General features: G+C 44.7%; 1 protein-coding gene across 1 annotated transcript in view; it reads left to right on the forward strand.

Moving 5' to 3' along the window:
- The window catches only part of LOC137426650 (ribosomal protein S6 kinase alpha-3-like), a 196,638-nt gene that overhangs the window by 44,958 nt on the left and 131,697 nt on the right, over positions 1 to 19,983 (forward strand). The window contains exons 2-8 of the mRNA XM_078775236.1: positions 3,145 to 3,210; positions 4,373 to 4,443; positions 4,588 to 4,644; positions 6,277 to 6,513; positions 9,244 to 9,366; positions 9,538 to 9,590; positions 10,499 to 10,551. Of these exons, the coding sequence (XP_078631362.1) occupies positions 3,145 to 3,210; positions 4,373 to 4,443; positions 4,588 to 4,644; positions 6,277 to 6,513; positions 9,244 to 9,366; positions 9,538 to 9,590; positions 10,499 to 10,551 (660 nt within the window). The remainder of the gene's footprint in view (positions 1 to 3,144; positions 3,211 to 4,372; positions 4,444 to 4,587; positions 4,645 to 6,276; positions 6,514 to 9,243; positions 9,367 to 9,537; positions 9,591 to 10,498; positions 10,552 to 19,983) is intronic.

Here is a 19,983-nt window from a genome sequence, read left to right on the forward strand (position 1 = left end):
CTATGACCGAATTGATTAGTAATTGAATTTTTTAATGATTTTTATTTATTTATTTTCATTATTAATCATTTATTTATTTTCTTTCTCATTTGGCCAATATCTCAGGCACCTTTTGAGCTGGGAAGCTAATATTTGGACATGACAGTGGCCAAGTGATGTGGCGATCAAGGATATTTTTGATTTATTGATTAATCATTTAATCGCTTAATTATTTATTGATTAATCGATTAATTAATTATTGAGTAATCAATTTATTAATTATTTTTTTTATTAATGACTTATTTAATTAAATTTCTAAAAGATACATCTTCGGATGAAGCACTAGTGGTTTAGTTATGCTATTAGCCAATTGATTAAGAAAATATTTTGTGATAATCTTTTATTGATTTTAATTATACAATTAATCAATCAATTAGCGTACACCTCTCCCACCCAATGCAGCCTCTATGAGGTGCACTGCGGTATTGCCGGGCGCCGGGGGCGCCCCGGCAATGCCGCGCTGTAGGATAATTAATTATTTGGCATGGGGGCGTTGAACTTTGAATGTATCTGTGCTTGTTTGTTTGCTTGTTTGTTTGTCCGGGCGATATATCAGCCATCCTTTGAGCTAGGAAGCTGAAATTTCGGCACAATAGTGAGAAAGTCCTTTGTCAAAAACGTTATTTTTGGTTTTTTGATTAATCAATTAATTGAGGAGTTATTTAATTATTAGCGATTAATTAAGTACCTATATATTTCCTTTCTCTTCTGGGCATTATCTCTGGTACCTTTTGAGCTCGGAAGCTGATATTTGGACATGCCAATGACCAAGTGATTTGGCTGCAAAGGATATTTTCGATTTATTGATTAATCAATTAATTAATGAAGCGATTAATTATTTAATTATTCGATTAGGACTAAAAATATTTATTTTTTTTTTAGTTACAGATTCTCATGAAATGGTGGTGGTTTACGTATTCTCTTAGCCAATTGATTAACTATTTAATTTTTTTTATGATTATTATTTATTTATTATCATTATTAATCATTTATTTATTTTCTTTCTCATCTGGGCAATATCTCAGGCACCTTTTGAGCTAGGAAGCTAATATTTGGACGTGACAGTGACCAGGTGATGTGGCCATAAAGGATATTTTTCATTTATTGATTAATCATTTCATTGATTAATTATTTATTGATTAATCAATTAATTATTTGTTTTTTATTAATTACTTATTTAATTAAATTTCTAAAAGATATGTCTTCGGATGAAGCACTAGTGGTTTCGTTATGCTATCAGCCAATTGATTAAGAAAATATTTTGTGAAAGTTTTTTATTGATTTTAATTATACAATTAATCAATCAATTATTGTGCACCTCTCCCTCCCAATGCAGTCTCGATGAGCTGCACTGCGGTATTTCCGGGTGCCGGAGGCGCCCCGGCAATGCTGCGCTGTGGGATATTTAATTATTTGGCATGGGGGCGGTGTACTTTGAATGTATCTTTACTTGTTATTGCTTCAAGCTTCTACAAACATTTCACTGGTTACCACAGTACTTGATTTCTCTTGTAGTTTAGCCACATAATGAGACTACAAATTAGCAGCCCAAGTATAATGTTATAATATCAGTACATGATCATCAACTTCTTACAAACTGCATGGACATCTCTAATAACAGCCTTCTATAATTATCTCCATTTGTGATTGGTTACTCTAAGTTGATAAAAAAGAAAAGTAGGAAAGACAACTGAAGCTGAAAGAAGTCCCTGAAATTATATTGGAGCTTCTTATACTTATGCAGAAATGAAATATAGGAGCTTCTAATACTTTTAGCTCGGCTGAGCCCGAGACAATAGTCTGGAGGCAGTGATGTCGGGACCTACCTGCCTGCGGTGAGTGGGTGAAAGGCCTTCGGAGTTAGCTTCATCGCGGGAGATTCCAATGATTCTGAAAGCTTTGGTTTCAACAGCGTGAAGACGAGCTAGGTGTGAGGCAGGAGCACCAGCCCAGAGGGGAGAGCAGTATTCCATTGAGCTGCGGATGAAAGCCTTGTATGTGGTGAGGAGCTCAAGTGTGCCAAGGAAGGACTTCGCACGACAGAGGATGCCCAGTCGGCGACTGGCTTTGGAGGCCAGATTTGAAATGTGGTTTTCCCAGGAAAGATCATGGCAGATAGTGAGACCCAAAAGCTTGAGTGACAGAACTTCTTGGAGAGGATTGTTCAGAAAGTAGTTGGGAGGGTTGTCCAGTCAGTCTTTTCAGAGAGACAGTGAGAGTGTGAAATTTGTCCGGATTGAAAGACATGTTCGACTTGTTTGACCAGTCTGTGATTTTGTCCAGGTCTGCAGAGAGAGAGGAGGCTGCAGCCTGCTGATCTGAGGGATGAGGTATGGAGTGGCAGAGAGTGGAGTCATCAGCAAAGAGATAAAGAGGATTTTCAAGAGAATCGGAGAGATCATTGATGAAGAACAGAAAAAGCACAGGGCCCAGAACACTGCCTTGGGGAACTCCAGCCTGAACAGGAAGGGGAGATGAGAGAAACCCATTCAGGGCCACACGTTGATCAATTACCAGTCGGTCAGTTCTCATTTTGCGACGTCTGAAAGATAACGGGCTGAGTCAACCAACCTGGTGGTATTTCAGGGGCGTAATATGGGCTCAAATTCAACACCAGAAGATCTTCAGCCAGCCACATTAACGGTGAAGCCAACACCAGGCTTTATGAAGCCAACAAGCGAAAAGAAGATGAGAAGCTGCTGCTGCAAAGTGGATCCTCTCATCAGTTCTTTGCGTTTCACTTTCATTTGCTTTTGTGTCGTCAATCATGAGATTCCAACACACTGTAAATCAAATATACTGAGCCAACCACATCTGAGTTGTGTGTTCGTCAAATGTCGTGTTCTCGGAAGAATTCTGATCAGTTGTTTGCCTAAACTTAAGTCTACTCGATACGAATTGCGATTTGTACACACACTACCCAGATAAATGTTTACATACAAGATCATGAATGGTGATGGTGAAAGGGTTATGTTGAGGCTCACCTGTTGACTGTTTGTCATCACAAAAAATGTGCATGTTGATCATGTTGTTTAAAGGTGTTTGACTTTGGGTAAGATTCTTAATCCATATTAACTTATGCCTCACTGTCTTGTTTCCCTTCAGTCGATATTGTCTTCCTCTGCGAAATCGATTATCGTATGGCCATCCTTTTGGAGTATGTGGAAGGAGGTGAGGTTACTGACGTCATTTTGCTGAAAATCCACTGTTTGTGTTTATCAAGTCCACTTTTACCTGAGTAGCAAAATGAGTTAGTAATTAGTAAACATGAATTTTGATATCCTGATTGTTGGACCATCTCTTTCAGTTCTGACAAACCTCAGTTTCACTCTGTCACTCCGGCACGATTGTAAAAAAAACAACCAACTGATCTTTTTTCCTGGTCAAACACAGGAAGTGGTTCGGTTTCTTGACTTTATAGGCTTCACCATCAGCCATGACGTGGATCACATATCAAAGCTGTCTTCCAAACTGAGCTGCAGATTTTATCATTCCAAATAATTCCTTAAACTCATAGTCTACATGGTGTCTGTGTGGTCCAATGGAGACCTTTTGAGAGCTTTGTATGCCACAGGATCCAGGATTGGGCTACCTCTCATTGAGGTAATGAGATGGCAGCATCACAAACTGATTTGGTTTCTGTTAAATAAGAAGCTCTCAAAATTATTATCATGTCACGTGATGAGGCTGATACACATTGCCAGTTCCTCACATGGCAGATGGGGTGGCTTTTCTCATTTATGCGGCCTGTCAAAAGAGTGGCTTGGAAGAGACTGATATGTCTCCCGATTCCTCACTACACAAGATCCTCCAGTAATCCCGTCCTGGTTAAACTCAAAGTGCACACTTTCCACACACCTCCACTTTTTATTCCCCATTTCTCACATTTCTGCAACTGTCCTCCGGAAACTATTTATTCACATTCTCCCCTCGAAGACTTAATGCATGTGTGGTGCACCACCATCTCATGTCACCCAACATCCTTTCCTCGATATTTTTTTTTCCAAAGGAACCCTCTTTTAATTCTGCCCTTCACTTCCATTGTCCTGTGTTTACTCCTCCCCCCCCCCCTCTGTCTCTCTCTCCCTATCTTCCTACACTTTTCTTGTTCTTTCTTTCCCCTAATTGTGTCCAACTGTGGCCCTCTGTCACCTTGCTCTTTCTTCCCTGACCTTGGATTTTGCATGCAAATTTTTATCTTTCTCATTTTGTGTTTATTTTAACGATGAAACATTCAAATCTTCAAAAACAAAACAACTTTTCCTCTACTGGTTTCTTTAAAATGAAGAATCTCATTGCGTTGCCCTTGTATGTTGCTATCTGATGTGTGCAGGTACACTCGCTTCCCAAATTCATCTTCTGAGGAAACGAACAGAAAGAGAGTTGTGGTGTCCCATGAAGCAGGTGAGCTGAAGTTGGTTTCAGCCTCAGTGTGATGTTTATGATGTGGTTTGAAATATGACAGAAAGAATTGTACTCAAAATTGTAAAATCTTAACGACCACAATCTGTGTCCATGTTTGAATATTTCATCTCTTCCGCTCCCCAGATGGCTGACGCTGTTGAGTACATGCACTCCCAGAACATTGTGCACAGGGATATAACGGTAACCAACTACACCAGTGCAGACCGTGATACGTTCTGCGTAACAGTGCAATGAAAACCATTTTTTGGTGGAGCAAAGGAAGGAATGGGAGTGGAGGGTGTAGGAAAGAACAAATTCATATTGTTGTGTGATGACCTACAATTGAGGAAAAGAGGGGGGGGGGGGGGATCTGTCACAAATGGACTCTTTTTGTGTTTATTTTATAATGAGTTAAACTTGAAATATAAATAGTAAGTAAGATATCAAAATTAAATACCCAATCCAGCTCGGTTGTTGTGTGTGAAAAATACAACGCCCACTGTTGGAATTTGTGTTTAATTTAGATATTTCTATTCACGGCAACATTGTGTTGTGTTGGCTTAGCGGTCAGGGTGCCGGCTTGGGATCCTGGTTTCGAATCCCGGTCGATCGCTAAATTAACACTAGGGGGGTTGACTCAGCCTGTCATCCTTCCGAGGTCGGCAAATTGAGTACCAGCTTGCTGGGATGAATGATCCCGGTGTGTACCCCGATTTAGAATAGGTACACCGTATCCCTGCGCATCGTAAGAGGCGACTAAGGGTTGGCGTCAGGAAGGGCATCCGGCCATAAAAACATTGCCTCAAACAGAGAACCATGATTGTCATGGGGCCCGCAAGGCTAACCCCTGCCCTAGCGGGGGAAAATGGCCTGAAAACGATCATTCATTCATTCATATTCATTCATATTGTGAAGATGTTGTACATTTCCTCCTTGAAGGTTTCCCATTTCTCTGAAACTGATTGTCCTCTTGGTAGTTTATCCAAATTTAAGGAAACTCTCTTCAAACTCTCAAAATTTACCTTCCTGACGTCTGATAACCTCATCCTACAATCCCAATCTTGGATCAGAATCCAATCAGAATCCACTTACACAATGAGGTTATGGTCACTTGTCCATAAATGCTGTTCTTCCTCCACCTTCTCCACAATATTCAGATTATTACCTCATAAGAAGTCTAACACTCCGCTCTTGATTGGATTATCGACAAACTGCATTAAAAGGCAATCCTGGACAAGATCACGAAATTCCTCCTCTGCTCTTTCCCTGTTTCTGAAACCAGTTTATCCCTGGCAAATTAATATCACCCACGATCAGTACTCTTCCCTCACCACAATCCTTTCTGAATTCTAAATGAACCTTTTAATCTTACTTTTCCATCACTCCAAGAGCCTAATTATACGTGCCCAACAACTCTTCCATCCCTAATCTCTATCCACACAGAACACTCTTCATTCATTCCCCGCTTCAGATCACTCTATTCTCTTGATACAATGTTGTCATTTACCGAGATTGTGACACTTCCTCTGATTTTTCTCTTTCCTTTCACACCTCTGCATCGAGTGGCCTTCGATTCCTCTCATTTAGCTAAACCAAGTCTCACTTCCTGCAACTCTATTTTTTATACTACTTGCTATCTACTCTCGCTTCAACCTCCTCCATTTTATGTAAACTCATGACTGACATTGGTAGAGGATGTTTTTTGAAGTTTTCTCTTTGTGGAATTTTTTTCCTGCCTGCCTATCACATTTAAATTTGCATCCTTCCTTCAACGTCATTTATCACCAAATATATTTTTATATTTTAACATATTTATTTCTGTTTATCCTCCAGCCACAAAACGTGCTTTTCAGCAATAAGGGGATCGTGAAGGTCATCGACTTTAAAGCTGCCAGAGATTTTTTGACACGTGGTGAGAAAATGTTTACCTGCTGTGGCACACGTGGCTATATGGCACCAGAGATCACAGCACATGGCTACGAAGGTCCCCCAGTCGATGTGTGGGCACTTGGCGTCCTGTTCACAAAATTATTTGTTGGACTTCAATTTGATGGACGTAATATTATTGAAGTGAGTATTGTTGAAAATGGTGTCATGATCATGAATGTGGTGTGTTGGAGGTACTGATGCGAATGGTGTGTTGTGTGAAGGGAGTCTTGAGTATTTCATATGCAGTGCCTTGAGAAGGTATTTTTGTTGAGCCTGTGCCCAGGGTCATTACCCCAATTTTTTAAAAGCAGTATTATATTCTACACATAATCTCTCTATAAACATTGCGCAATGTATACACTTTAGAAATATATATCTTGGTCATTATGGGCCCCTACTGAATGGGGGCCTGGCACCGAGGCGCCACAGGAGCCATTGTAAACCCGTCCCTGGAGCTCTAAACGTTCCCCGATATGTGGAATGTAGATCTTCTGGTTACATATGTGACAACTTGAATATATTTGAAATTCAGCATTGATTGTTTTTGAGACTTTTTTTTTCTATGTCTGTGTATTAACCGCACTCCCCACTTTTAACTTTTTTGCAGATAAATAAGCGCGATTAATACACTTGGAAATACCGTATTATGTGTAGATCAGTGTGTTACGTGCTCCTCCCCGACCCCTGGTCACGGTGTACCTCCGAGCCCCGAGAGGAGTCACGGCAGAAAAATGTGTTATTCTGTATGTCAAAGATCAATGGAGAAGCCACCCCAATTGTTACTCACAAACAAATATTGTATTAAGATCACACAAGAATAACAGTACAACAATAATAGTATTCAATAGTACAAACAATATGTCCTATGATGGTATCATCAGTTTTGTAATATCGAACTCACTGTGCTCCAAGTGAGTGAAACAAGAACATCCCCAATAAAGAACATCCCCAAGCCAGAGTCGATCCGCTCCAGCGATCGACAGAACGATGTCCGATCGAGACCAGAATCCCTTTCGGATGGCAAGTACAGTCACACAGCCAAAGCTGCACAAAGGCGCCCTCAAGGTGACTGGGATATCCAAAGGCGCCCTCCAGGCGACTGAGAGATCACCCCCTCGGGTATGGACGTTCCACAGCTCCCAGTCGGCAACACGCAGACTTTCCACTCAAAAGCCACGTCACACACACACCCCAGACCGACGTCTGAAGGCGGTGAAAATGGTCGAAACGAGACGAAACCGTGAGCGGAAGCGCAAGTCCTGCGCTAGTCAAAATGGCCAACGGCCCGGTCTCGTGGCGCAACGGCACGACGATGATTCTCTCCTGAATCGATCGCAAAACCTGACACGCAGGTTAATCTGTCACAGTGCTAACCACTCTGTCATAGGAATGAATCCCTTTCCTGGGAAACCCGAAAGTTCGCTAGTGACTGTTGTTTGCCAACGTTCGCTCCAGACCGCAAATAGCTCGGCTCATTCTTGTCCGACTCCCTCGCTCCGCCTTCTCTCTCTCCTCTTCCTCTTCGTCGCCGTCCGGTTTCTGTTTCATTTAAAACATTAACCTTTTTACCTTTTGACAATAATAATTGCTATTTCCCTCAAACAACAATCTCTATATAATTCCAGCAATCTCTGTGTGTGTGTGTGTGTGTGTGTGTGTGTGTGTGTGTGTGTGTCTGTCTGTATGCGACCGCTGTTTCTCGACAACTACCGGTCTGATATACTTGAAACTTGCCAGGTATATTGCTGGGGACCCGAGGATGTGCCTTTTCAAGGTTTGAAATTAATCGGACAAGTGGTTCCCAAGGTATGGTCACCGTACTCGCAAGCCGTTCGCTTTGGCTTTGCGAATGGACCAAACCATTTCATGTAAATAGAGGGGGGGGATTGGCCTATACACAGCCTCTCTGGATGTTAACTTTGCCAAAAACAAGAAAATAAAAACAACCGTTAGTTTAATTGGTCTATTATAGTTCTATTAAAGATGATAGGTTAATAATTTAATATTGAGAATTTGTGCTTCCCAAGTTATGGTCTCTCACATTCGCCTATATTTTCTTGCTCCGTATTCTGTGGTCGTTTCTGACACGTGGTGTCAAAAAATTTTTTTTTGTTGTTGTTGTTGTTGTTGTTGTTCTCTTCTCTTTTCTTTGTTTTCCCTTGCGAAAAGATAAAATACGTTTGCGATAATTGAATAATTGGCCATTACAACTAAATTGTTTTCCCTTGCGAAAAGATAAAATACGTTTGCGATTGGCCATTAAAACTAAATTGCGAATAATCGTAATTCTGGCACGTGGTTTCAAAACTTTTTTCCTTTTGCAAGCACGTACGGGCAAGCACGTACGGGCACGCACGTACGGGCACGCACGTACGGGCACGCCCTAGTAATAATAATACATGGAACCAGAAATGTTTCAAGTGGATGAAAACCACAACAACGGAAGTGACGAATCCGTAACAAGTGACAAAAGAAATGTCGATGTCATCCATTTTAAATTCAGCCTGTAACACAACAAGATATTAGAAAAAAAGTCAAGGGGTGTGAATACTTTCTGAAGGCACTGTATCAGGAATAAGCAGTCTTGTCCTCGCTTCGCTCGCCCTCGGCCAAATAAACCCACATATACTGTACTTAATATCCAATTATTGAGCTGAGAGGGTTTCTTTTTCAGCGAAGAAAAAACTTTTGTGTTGTACACCATAACTTGTTTGATGAATGAAAATGTATTTTATGAGTTTTGAGTCAAACCTTTGTTATTTGCATCAGTGAGTGCTTGTTTGGAATATGCTTTTTATGCAAATGTAAGTATTCGATTGCAATGATTGTTTAGGATTCGGTCAAAAATGCATTTGTTTTGCTTCTTTGCAGACGTCACATGAAAAGACTGACTTCATTGTGGGAAACAGTTCACCAACTTTTGCAAGGGTAACATTGGTTTCCCTTCTGACTGCGATGCTTCGGAAGGATCCAATGGAGAGGTTCACTATGACGGTGAGGGATTGATAGTTTTCAACTGCAGTATTTTATTTGCTGAACAAGAATGTTCACACATGCTGGGATTGCTGACATCCTGCTATTGTGGATCAAAATGCAATTGCTCACCAGTGCAGGTGATTCCTGATCATGTTTATATTTCATTCCAACACATTCATTGTTTTGCAGGAGATTGTGAACCACACATGGTTCAAGGAAAATCACCAGGTGGAATTTTTATGGTAACCGGCACTCATTTTTTTCTCTTTTTACACCTTCCATTCTTGTAGTTTCTCTGCAAAATGGAGTCTCATGGAAGAGCATCGTGATAGAGAACGTGAACTTATAATATGGAAGCAGGGCAAGTCTTGAACAAAATAAACACTAACTTCTGGTTCCAGGTCCGAGTGCGTTAGACTTGAATCGTGCCATATGTCTTTCCAGTTTATCAAAGCTAAGGGTTCAGACGGGATCCGTTGTCTCGAAAGTGTAATTCTAAAGAATGTCTAAAGTGTAATTCTAAAGAGTTCTGGAGGGTTCCAAAGCTTAATTCCAAAGGTTTCTAAAGCGTATATTTGATTACAATGGCTACACTGCTGGTGGACTTTCAGTCTTGTTTTCTTCTTCTCAGGAAACACTCGCATCTCCAACTACCACACTTGCACCCATGCAGTAACCACAGCACCAAGGCTGGTAACTTACAGCAGCGGTTCATGTACACCGAAGGCCTGTGAGGCCTCAGAAACAACACGGAGAGAAATAAACCCATAAGAATTACCCTTTAGAACCCGGTATAATTATCCTTTAGAACTCTCTCGGATTCAAACCCAGGCTAGACAGCTCAGAGGTGAGTGTAGGTGCTTGCAACATGAAGGGAAAAGAAAAAATTGTGGTTTCAAAAAAAACAAACTCTGGTGATCTTCACATTGTCTTTACCACTTGACACTTCTTGGCTTCATTGTCAACTATATTTGAAGATGCTTGTTATGGTAGCACAGGGTAGTGGTGTTGTTTGCTGTCTAAATGTAGCAAACACAAATACCCGATGCAGTCTGTTTTTCACCTCCGTGACTGCATTTTTATTCTCACATTGTTTCTTATTTGCGACATTTATTTAACGACAGCTTTATGAAATCTTTATTTTCTGCAGGAATGCTGAGCCGAAAGTGACAAATGAATCTATTGAGGAAGAGCCGCCAACTGGTGAGTTTTGAGAATTAATCTTTTCACGAAATAATTATCGTCTCAATTTCAAGTACAACAAGAAAGAGCAATCAGAGATTGCAGACCCTCGCTATGATGTGTTTTTAAGGCTTTTGTGTTAAAACAAATATGGCGGTGGAACCACGTGACCGATGACACCATGTTTTTTTTTTCTTCACCAATTTATCCCTCTGACACAAGAAATTTCATCTTGATCGGATGAAGTTTTGTACTTGTCGAATTATGATGTCATAATGAAGGCACGCACCAAATTATTATTATTATTATTTTTTTGTATACTGAATCGAGGCTCGTGAAAGAGCTAACATTTATTTCACAAATAAATCAACCAGACAAACAAAATATATAAAAAGAGGGAGCGGAAAGACAAGATGGGGAGAGAAGGGGAAGCACACAAACACAACATTTGAGAGCGGGGAGATGTGTGGGAGGGAGAGGGCTTGGGGGGTGGAGGCATGGGAAGGGGAGGGGGGGGGGTGGGAGAAGTATAAAACACAAGGACACCAAGGACTTCCAGGACAGAAGTTGGTATTTCAAAAAAGTGGATTTGGGGTGAAATTAGCGGGGGTAGAAAAGATCAAGGTTTTGGATGGGGGAAGATAAGAGATGGTGCTGAACAGCTGTTTTAAAGACCTGGAGGGTGGAGTGGGATTGAAGTGAGTGAGGGAGTTTGTTCCAGAGGCGGGAGAAAAGAGGAATGAAGGAGTGAAGGTGAGCAGAGAGTCTTGATTTTGGCAGTTTAACCATAAGAGGGTTGCAGGCAGATCTTGTGCGACCTGTAGGAATATTTGGGGGACAGAGCCCAGAGAGAGCTGGGGGGGGGGGGCAAGGCCAGAGAGGAGTCGGTAGAAGACGGAAAGACCACCAACCTGCCTGCGTTGAGTGAGTGAAAGGCCCTTGGAGTTAGCTTCATCGCGGGAGATTCCAATGATTCTGAACACTTTGGTTTCAACAGCGTGAAGACGAGCTAGGTGTGAGGCAGGAGCACCAGCCCAGAGAGGAGAGGAGTATTCCATTGAGCTGCGGATGAAAGCCTTGTATGTGGTGAGGAGCTCAGGTGTGCCAAGGAAGGACTTTGCACGACGGAGGATGCCCAGTCGGCGACTGGCTTTGGAGGCCAGATTTGAAATGTGGTTTTCCCAGGAAAGATCATGGCAGATAGTGAGACCCAAAAGCTTGAGTGACAGAACTTCTTGGAGAGGATTATTCAGAAAGTGGATGGGAGGGTTGTCCAGTTGGTCTTTTTGGAGAGACATCGTAAGAGTGTGCGATTTGTCAGGATTGAAAGACATGTTCCACTTGTTTGCCCAGTCTGTGATTTTGTCCAGGTCTGCAGAGAGTGAGGAGGCTGCAGACTGCCGATCTGAGGGATGAGGAATGGAGCGACAGAGAGTAGAGTCATCAGCAAAGAGATAGAGAGGATTTTCAAGAGAGTCAGAGAGATCATTGATGAAGACCAGAAAAAGCACAGGGCCCAGAACACTGCCTTGGGGAAATCCAGCCTGAACAGGAAGAGGAGCACCAGCCCAGAGATACAAGGCCACATACCTCACCACATACAAGGCTTTCATCCGCAGCTCAATGGAATACTGTTCTCCCCTATGGGCCGGTGCTCCTGCCTCACACCTAGCTCGGCTTCACGCTGTTGAAACCAAAGCTTTCAGAATTATTGGAATCTCCCGCGATGAAGCTATCTCTGAGGGCCTTTCACTCACTCACCGCAGGCAGGTAGGTGGTCTTTCTGTCTTCTACCGACTCCTCTCCGGCCTTGCACCCCCAGCTCTCTCTGTGCTCTGTCCCCCAAATATTCCTACAGGTCGCACAAGATCTGCCAGCAACCCTCTGATGGTTAAACTGCCGAAATCTCGGCTCTCTGCTCACCTTCACTCTTTCATTCCTCTTTTCTCCCGCCTCTGGAACAAACTCCCTCACTCCCTTCAATCCCACTCCTCCCTCCAGGTCTTTAAAACAGCTGTTCACCACCATCTCTTATCTTCCCCCATCCAAAACCTTGATCTTTTCTACCCCCGCTAATTCACCCCAGATCCACCTTGTTTGAAATTCCAACTTCTTTCCTGGAAGTCCTGGCAGTGTCCATATGTTTTATACCTCTCCCACCGCCCCCTTCCCATGCCCCCCCCCCCCCCCAAAGCCCTCGCCCTCTCTCAGATCTCTCGATGTCTCCATGTCTCTCGGTCCCTGCTCTCAAATGTTGTGTTTGTGTCCTTCCCCCTCTCTCCCCATCTTGTCTACCGCTCCCGATGTTATATGTTTTATGTGTCGGTTTGTCTTTCTGTGTGATTAATGTTCGCTCTTTCACGAGCCTCGATCTTGTATACAAAAAAACAAAAACAAAAACAAAAAAAAACAAACAAAAAAAAAAAAAAAAAGAAAAAAAAAAAAGAGGAGATGAGAGAAACCCATTCATGGCCACACGTTGACTACGACTAGAGAGGAATCCACCAGCCATGCGTGGAGATTTCCATGGATACCAAAGGAGGAGAGTTTGGTGAGCAGAGCGGGGTGCCAGACCTTATCGAAGGCACATCATATGTCAAGGGAGACAGCTCTAATTTCCTGTTTGGCATTGAGGACCTCCATCCATTGTTGAGAAAGCAGAAGCAGCATGTCCAGAGTAGAGTGACCAGGTCTGAAACCAAATTGATGATCAGAGATCAAGCCATTGGAGAAGAGGAAAGATTTCATATCTGAAGGATAACTGAAGCACCTATGACATCATTAACATATCTTATTCCACATGGCAGCGCCAGCAGCGTGAAGCTACCCTTGGGAGGTGGTGGACCCTTGGTAATTTCTAGAGAAAAGATCAAGGGGAGTAAAATAAGTGCGGGAAGGTTCAACTCGACCCTCGTCGGTCTTCCTTTCATCGTCATCGGCTAAACAAGCGAGGAAAGGACAAGACAAGGCTTCATGAGGCTCGTTTGCACGATGTGCTTGAGGCCTCCTTTCCTGCTTCCTGAGGATCGTTTGCACGACGTGCTTGAGGCCTCCTTTCCTGCTTCCCGAGGCTCGTTTGCACGACGTGTTTGAGGCCTCCTTTCCTGCTTCCTGAGGCTCGTTTGCGCGACGTGCTAGGGGCCTCCTTTCCTGCTTCCTGAGGCTCGTTTGCACGACGTGTTTGAGGCCTCCTTTCCTGCTTCCTGAGGCTCGTTTGCACGGCGTGCTAGGGGCCTCCTTTCCTGCTTCCTGAGGCTCGTTTGCACGACGTGCTTGAGGCCTCCTTTCCTGCTTCCTGAGGCTCGTTTGCACGACGTGATTGAGGCCTCCTTTCCTGCCTCCTGAGGCTCGTTTGCACGACGTGCTTGAGGGCTCCGAGTGCTTCTGCTCACTGAGGATTTCACCTTCGAAAGTGTTGCGTTTACATTCTGTACGCCTGGCCATCTTAGCTGCTTAACTTGCAGTGTAAACGAACCTTTTCTTTGTTATCTATGGTGATCTCAAGCTTGTGGAGGAGCTTGTATGTGTAATATATTTGGGAGGACGACTCGGCCATCATTGTGCTTTTACATGAATTACAATGACTTGGACCGGTGTGAACGGTGTGTACCCTGGTTAGAAGAGGTACACCGTATCCCTGCGTGTCATAAGAGGCGACTAAGAGGGTTGGCGTCAGGAAGGGCATCCGGCCATAAAAACAACAACACAACAACATGCATTTTAAAGGCCATTTTCCCTACTAGAGCGGGGGTTAGCCTTGCGGTCCCCATGACAATCTTCTCCATTTTGCCCTATTTTCTGCATCTCTCCTTGTTAACCCCCTTGCCCGCATTTCTTCTTCGACCATCTTTAGCCAAGTCTTTCTCGGTCTTCCCCGTCCTCTACTTCCTTCTACATTCATTTCCATCACTCTTCTCAACCAGTCACTTTCATCCTTCCTCAACACATGACCAAACCATCTCAACCTGTTCCTCTTCACAGCATCAATCACAGGCTCTATTCCCATCACCTTTCGCAATTCATCATTTGTCTTCCTCTCTCTCAACGATACTCTGCACATCCGTCAAACCATTCGCATTTGCACCCTTTCCAACCTTCGTTGCTGCTCTACATTCATTACCCATGTCTCGCTCCCATAAATCATAACACTTCTCACACATGCAGCATCCACCTTTCCCTTCAGCTTCAACGACACTCCCCTCATCATCAGCACGCCACTCAGTTCCCGAAACCTCTTCCATGCACATCTCACTCGAGCAACCGTTGCCGAGTCTGATCCACCTTCTCCATTCAGCATGTCTCCGAGGTAGCAAAATGTTTTCACACCTTCCAGCTTCACGCCGTCTCCAAGATCCAACTCAACATTTCCTCCATCTGCAGCTCCCTCTGTGCACACCTTACATTTGAATGTAGCTGCCACACTGGTTAATGACCCTCTCAGACCACTACATTTTTGATGAACCCACTCAGCGCACATTGTACATTGAATGGAGTTCACTACGACACCCTTCCTACACACAGCACAGGGCCACTTCCCAGTTCTTTCCACCTCACCACATGCTTTACCACTTGCCATTACCTTCGTCTTTCCGATATTCACCTTCAGACCTTTTGTCTCCATACATTCCTTCCACTTGTACATCTTTTCCTTCAGTCCATCCATACTTTCCGCAATCAACACCAGATCATCTGCCTACAACAACTCCCATGGTAAACCCTCCTTTACGTTCTGAGCCAGCACCTCCATCACAGCTACAAATAGTAGTGGACTTAGTACCGACCCCTGATGCACTCCCACCTTCACCTCAAACTCACCACTGTTCCCGTCCTTCGTCCTTACAGCTGTGCGTGCTCTTTTTTACATTGCCATCACTACTCTGATCAACCATTCCTCCACTCCTAACTTCCTCAATGCCCATGTCAATACTTTGCGTGGAACCCTATCGAATGCTTTCTCCAGATCAACAAACCCAAGAAACAACTTCTTCGTCTTCTCCATGTACTTCTCCTGCAACTGCCTCACAATGAAAAGCGCGTCTGTCGTTCCTCTTCCTGGCATAAATCCAAACTGCATTTCGTCGATCTTCACTTTCTTCCTTGTCCTCCTCTCCAACACCCTTTCCAATACCTTCATTCCATGCTCCAATAACTTTATCGCTCGGTACGAGCCACACTCCAGAGGGTCACCTTTCCCCATGTATAGAGGGACGAGGGTACTCAGTTCCCAGCCACTGGAATGCGGCCTTCTTTCACCACCAGATTAGAGATCTCTGTCATTCTCTTCACACCCCAACTTCCTGCTGCCTTCAACATATCTCCCACAACTCCGGTCGGCCCTCCCGCTTTTCCACTCTTCATTGCTTTTATCGCTTCCTCAACTTCCTTCTCAGTTATCTTCTTTGCCGGTCCTAAAATTGGGTTACTCTCTATGTTGCCATCCCATTCATTCTCTGTATTCAACAGCATTTCCATATATCTTTTCCATCTTCCTTTAATTCCATCTGGGTCGACAACGATTTGTCCCACTTCATCCTTCAAGCAACTCACCCCCATCACATCACACCTCTCTTTCGCTATCTGCTTTGCAATCCTGAATACTGCTTTCTGACCCTCTGCCGAATCCAATCGTTCTCCGAACATTTTCCTACATGCCTCCTGCGCCTTTGCTACCTCTTTCTTTGCAGCCTTCCTGGCTACCTTATAACTTTCATGCTCTGCTGTTTCTGCTCCCGTACCCTTCGCCTTCTGCCACTCCTTGAACTTCTTCCTCTTCTCATCAATCCTCTTTCCAACTTCATCATCCCACCACCATGTTTCCGAGTGCCTCGGTGGTCCTTTTGTCCATCCACATACCTCACCAACGTCTCCCAACAGACTAGCTTTCATTGACATCCAACCACTTTCAAGCTCAACCACATCATCCTTTACCCTACTCAGCCTCTCTTTTAATACCCCCCTCACTGTCACCTCTTTCAACGTCCACACCTTCATTCTCCGTTGGTACTTCACCCGCCGAGCTCTCCTCGCACCTTTCACCCTTATGTCGCAGACAACCAAGTGGTACTGTGAAACAGCCTCCTCCCCCGGGATCACCTTTGTGTCCCGGAGGTGCCCCCTATCTCGCCTATGCACCATCAGGTAGTCAACGGTTGTCGTCGACCCACCTGACGTGTATGTAACAAGCTTATTATCCTCTTTCTGGAACTGAGTATTACAAATCAACAAATCAGCTCTATCAGCAAACTCCAAAATCCTTTCACCTTCTCCATTTCTCACACCATATCCGTAACCCCCATGAACTCCCTCAAAACCATCCATACTCCTTCCCACATGTCCATTTAGGTCTCCTCCCACCACAACAACTTCCTCATCTTTCACGTTTTCCATCAGCTTCTCTATCGCACACCAGAACTTGTCCTTCTCTTCATCGCTTCGACCAACCTGCGGAGCATATCCCGAGATTACGTTCACCAAGAGCTTTCCAATCATCATTTTCACCATCATCAACCTATCACTCACTCTAGTCACACTCACCACACTGTCTACAAACTCCTCAGAAAACAGGACTCCAACACCATTCACTTCCACCACTTCTCCTGATCTCCCTGTCATTGTCCCTACATTCCATGTCCCAAACCTCAGGAACCGATCTCCTCTTCGGGCTGTACCCTGCCCATATGTACTTGTAATTGTCATGGTTCTCTTTTTTGAGGCAATGTTTTTTATGGCCGGATGCCCTTCCTGACGCCAACCCTCTTAGTCGTCTCTTACGACACGCAGGGATACGGTGTACCTATTCTAACCAGGGTACACACTGGGAAACGTTTAAAACATGGATATTCTTGTGGGGGTGGGAGGGAGGAGCGCGGCGTCAGCATCACGGCTGCGGTTTAAACATATTCCAACAATATCCAAACAGAACCATGAAAACCATGAAAAACAATCTGGGAAAAGTCTCCAAGCGAGAACGTGGATTTGAGAAAGAAGGAGCAGAGGCGGAAGAAAAACGAGATACAGGGGGCGGGGCACAAGTCGAGACGAGGAGGAGAACGAACAAGCACGTGTCCGGGAGGAGAGAAAGAATCAATATAGAATTCTTTGTCTATCCGTTTGTCCTGTTTTTAAAAACGCAGGACAAAGGGTAAGATGCCCGCGAGAGGCAGGGGGGAGAAAAGAAAATCAAAGAAACAAGCAAATACTATAGTGGGGTGGCTTAGCCCAAATATTCAAAAGAATTGTGCATTTTGTGATACAAGCACCAAATTTGGCACAAATGTACATTAATATGTTGCGAACATTTTCAGATATTGGGCCACTTGAAATTCTCTCTTTATGTCCGCCATATCGGATTTCAAAATGGCCGCCACTTGAAATCTACATTTGCTATTATCTTGGGCTGACAACTGTCTTGGAAGACAACACTGGTACAGTGGACAATGACAACACATCTTGGGCATGCCAGCCAACAGCCACCAGATGCTCGAGTCATCTGCCCCACGTCGCTGCTTCCACTCTTCCTGGAGAGTGCCCACACAGTGGCCATGATCCGGCACTCAATGGACGTCGTGAAGAATGCTGTGGAACACCTGAATCCTGGACAGACACCAGTGGTCACCGTTGATCAGCCACTGTTTGCTTTGGCCAAGCAGATACAGTGGAAGTGGCCAGAGAGCTATGGTGAAGACCAGATAGTGGTGATGTTTGGTGGCCTCCACATAGAGATGGCGGCACTGAGGACACTGGGGGACTGGCTGAAAGGGAGTGGTTGGGTGCAAGCACTTGTGCAAGCCGAGATTGTGACAGCAGGGACAGCAGACTCATTCCTGCGAGCATCCCATGTCTTGCGCACAAGAAGAGCACATCAAGTGACTGCAGCAGCACTGTACATCCTGCAACACCGTGCCTACAACCACTACTGTCTGGGAGAAACCAGGGATGCAGAGGACCTTCCGGAGTTTGAAGACTGGTGTTGCCAGAGAGGAGAAGACATCCCCCAGTTTCACTACTGGGCAACCGTGCTGGAACTAGAACTGTTGGTTCTAGTGTATGTGCGTTCTCTCAGGCAGGGATCGTTAATGATGTACCTCGATGCTCTGACAGAGCTGGTCCCCTGGTTCCATGCACTGGATCACATCCACTATGCTAGGTGGATACCAGTGCACCTGAAGGACATGGCCGAACTCACCATCAAACACCCAGATGTAGCCAGGAAATTCAGGGAAAGCCACTTCACCGTTCAGAAAACACAGAGGGTGTTCTCTTCAATCCCGATTGACCAGGCACATGAGCAGAATAATGCCTGCATCAAAGGAGACGGTGGAGCAGTTGGGCTCACTGACAACCCTAGTGCCCTACGTCGCTGGATGGTTGCGGGACCAGAAGTTGCCAGGGTGATCGAAGAATTCCAGGATGGGAACCAACACTGGAGACGGCAGACAGCAGACACACGTCATCATGATCAGACGCCAAGTGTACAGGCCTCATTTGTGAAAGATGTTCGCTCTCTCGTCGGTGTCATAGAGGAGATGGGCAACCCATTCGAGGAGGAGAGTCAGGATGTAGTCAAACTGGACACAAAGGAGATCGCAGATCCTGCTGCTGTGGAGACCGTGATGAATGCCAAGAGGATTGGCCAAGAGCAGTTCGAGGCTTTCACCAGAGAGTGTCTGCTGGACAGAACAAAGGCAGTGGACGCACCCATTCCTCGTAACAAGCTGAAGGTGTTCAGCACTTCCACTCCAAGAAGCCAGAGCAAAGGTCAGCAACAGCTCGCCTCCATCAAGAATGACCGTGAACTCTTCGCACGCCTGTACATTGGCTGCCAGACGAGGGATGGAAACCTTGAGGAGTTCTTTTGTCACGAGAATCAGGCATGTCCTCCTGCATTGTCTGATGGTGGAAGCCTCTGCACTGGTACCAAGAGTGATCTCCTCACATGCTTGGAAGAAGTCTCCGACGCAAAGACAGAGACTCCTGTCACGACCTGTATTGTGCTTGATGGAGCAGCCATCATCCAGATGCTGAAGCCGGCTGCATCAAAGACCTTTGAAGAGTATGCACAACAGATCTTCATCCCATATATGTCCACGAAGCTGCAAACAGTGTCACGCCTGGATCTGGTCTGGGATACTTACCTTGCTGATTCACTGAAAGGTAGTACACGTGCAAAGCGGGGACAAGGTGTGCGGAGACGTGTGGTGGCTGCCGCAGCCATACCAGGAAACTGGCAGAACTTCCTACGAGTGGACAGCAACAAGACCGAGCTGTTCAGGTTCCTCTCAGCAGCTCTCATGGAATGGTTTGACCAGGAGGACAAGCAACTCGTCATTACTGATGGAGAGGCAGTGCTCAGCAAGCCACTACTGCCAGATCTGACCTCACTCGCCCCATGTAACCATGAAGAGGCTGACAGTCGGATGTTGCTGCATGCATCTCACGCAGTCCAGCATGGAC

This window comes from Myxine glutinosa, chromosome 1, assembly GCF_964187855.1.
Source record: "Myxine glutinosa chromosome 1, kmMyxGlut1.1, whole genome shotgun sequence".
NCBI lineage: Eukaryota > Metazoa > Chordata > Myxini > Myxiniformes > Myxinidae > Myxine > Myxine glutinosa.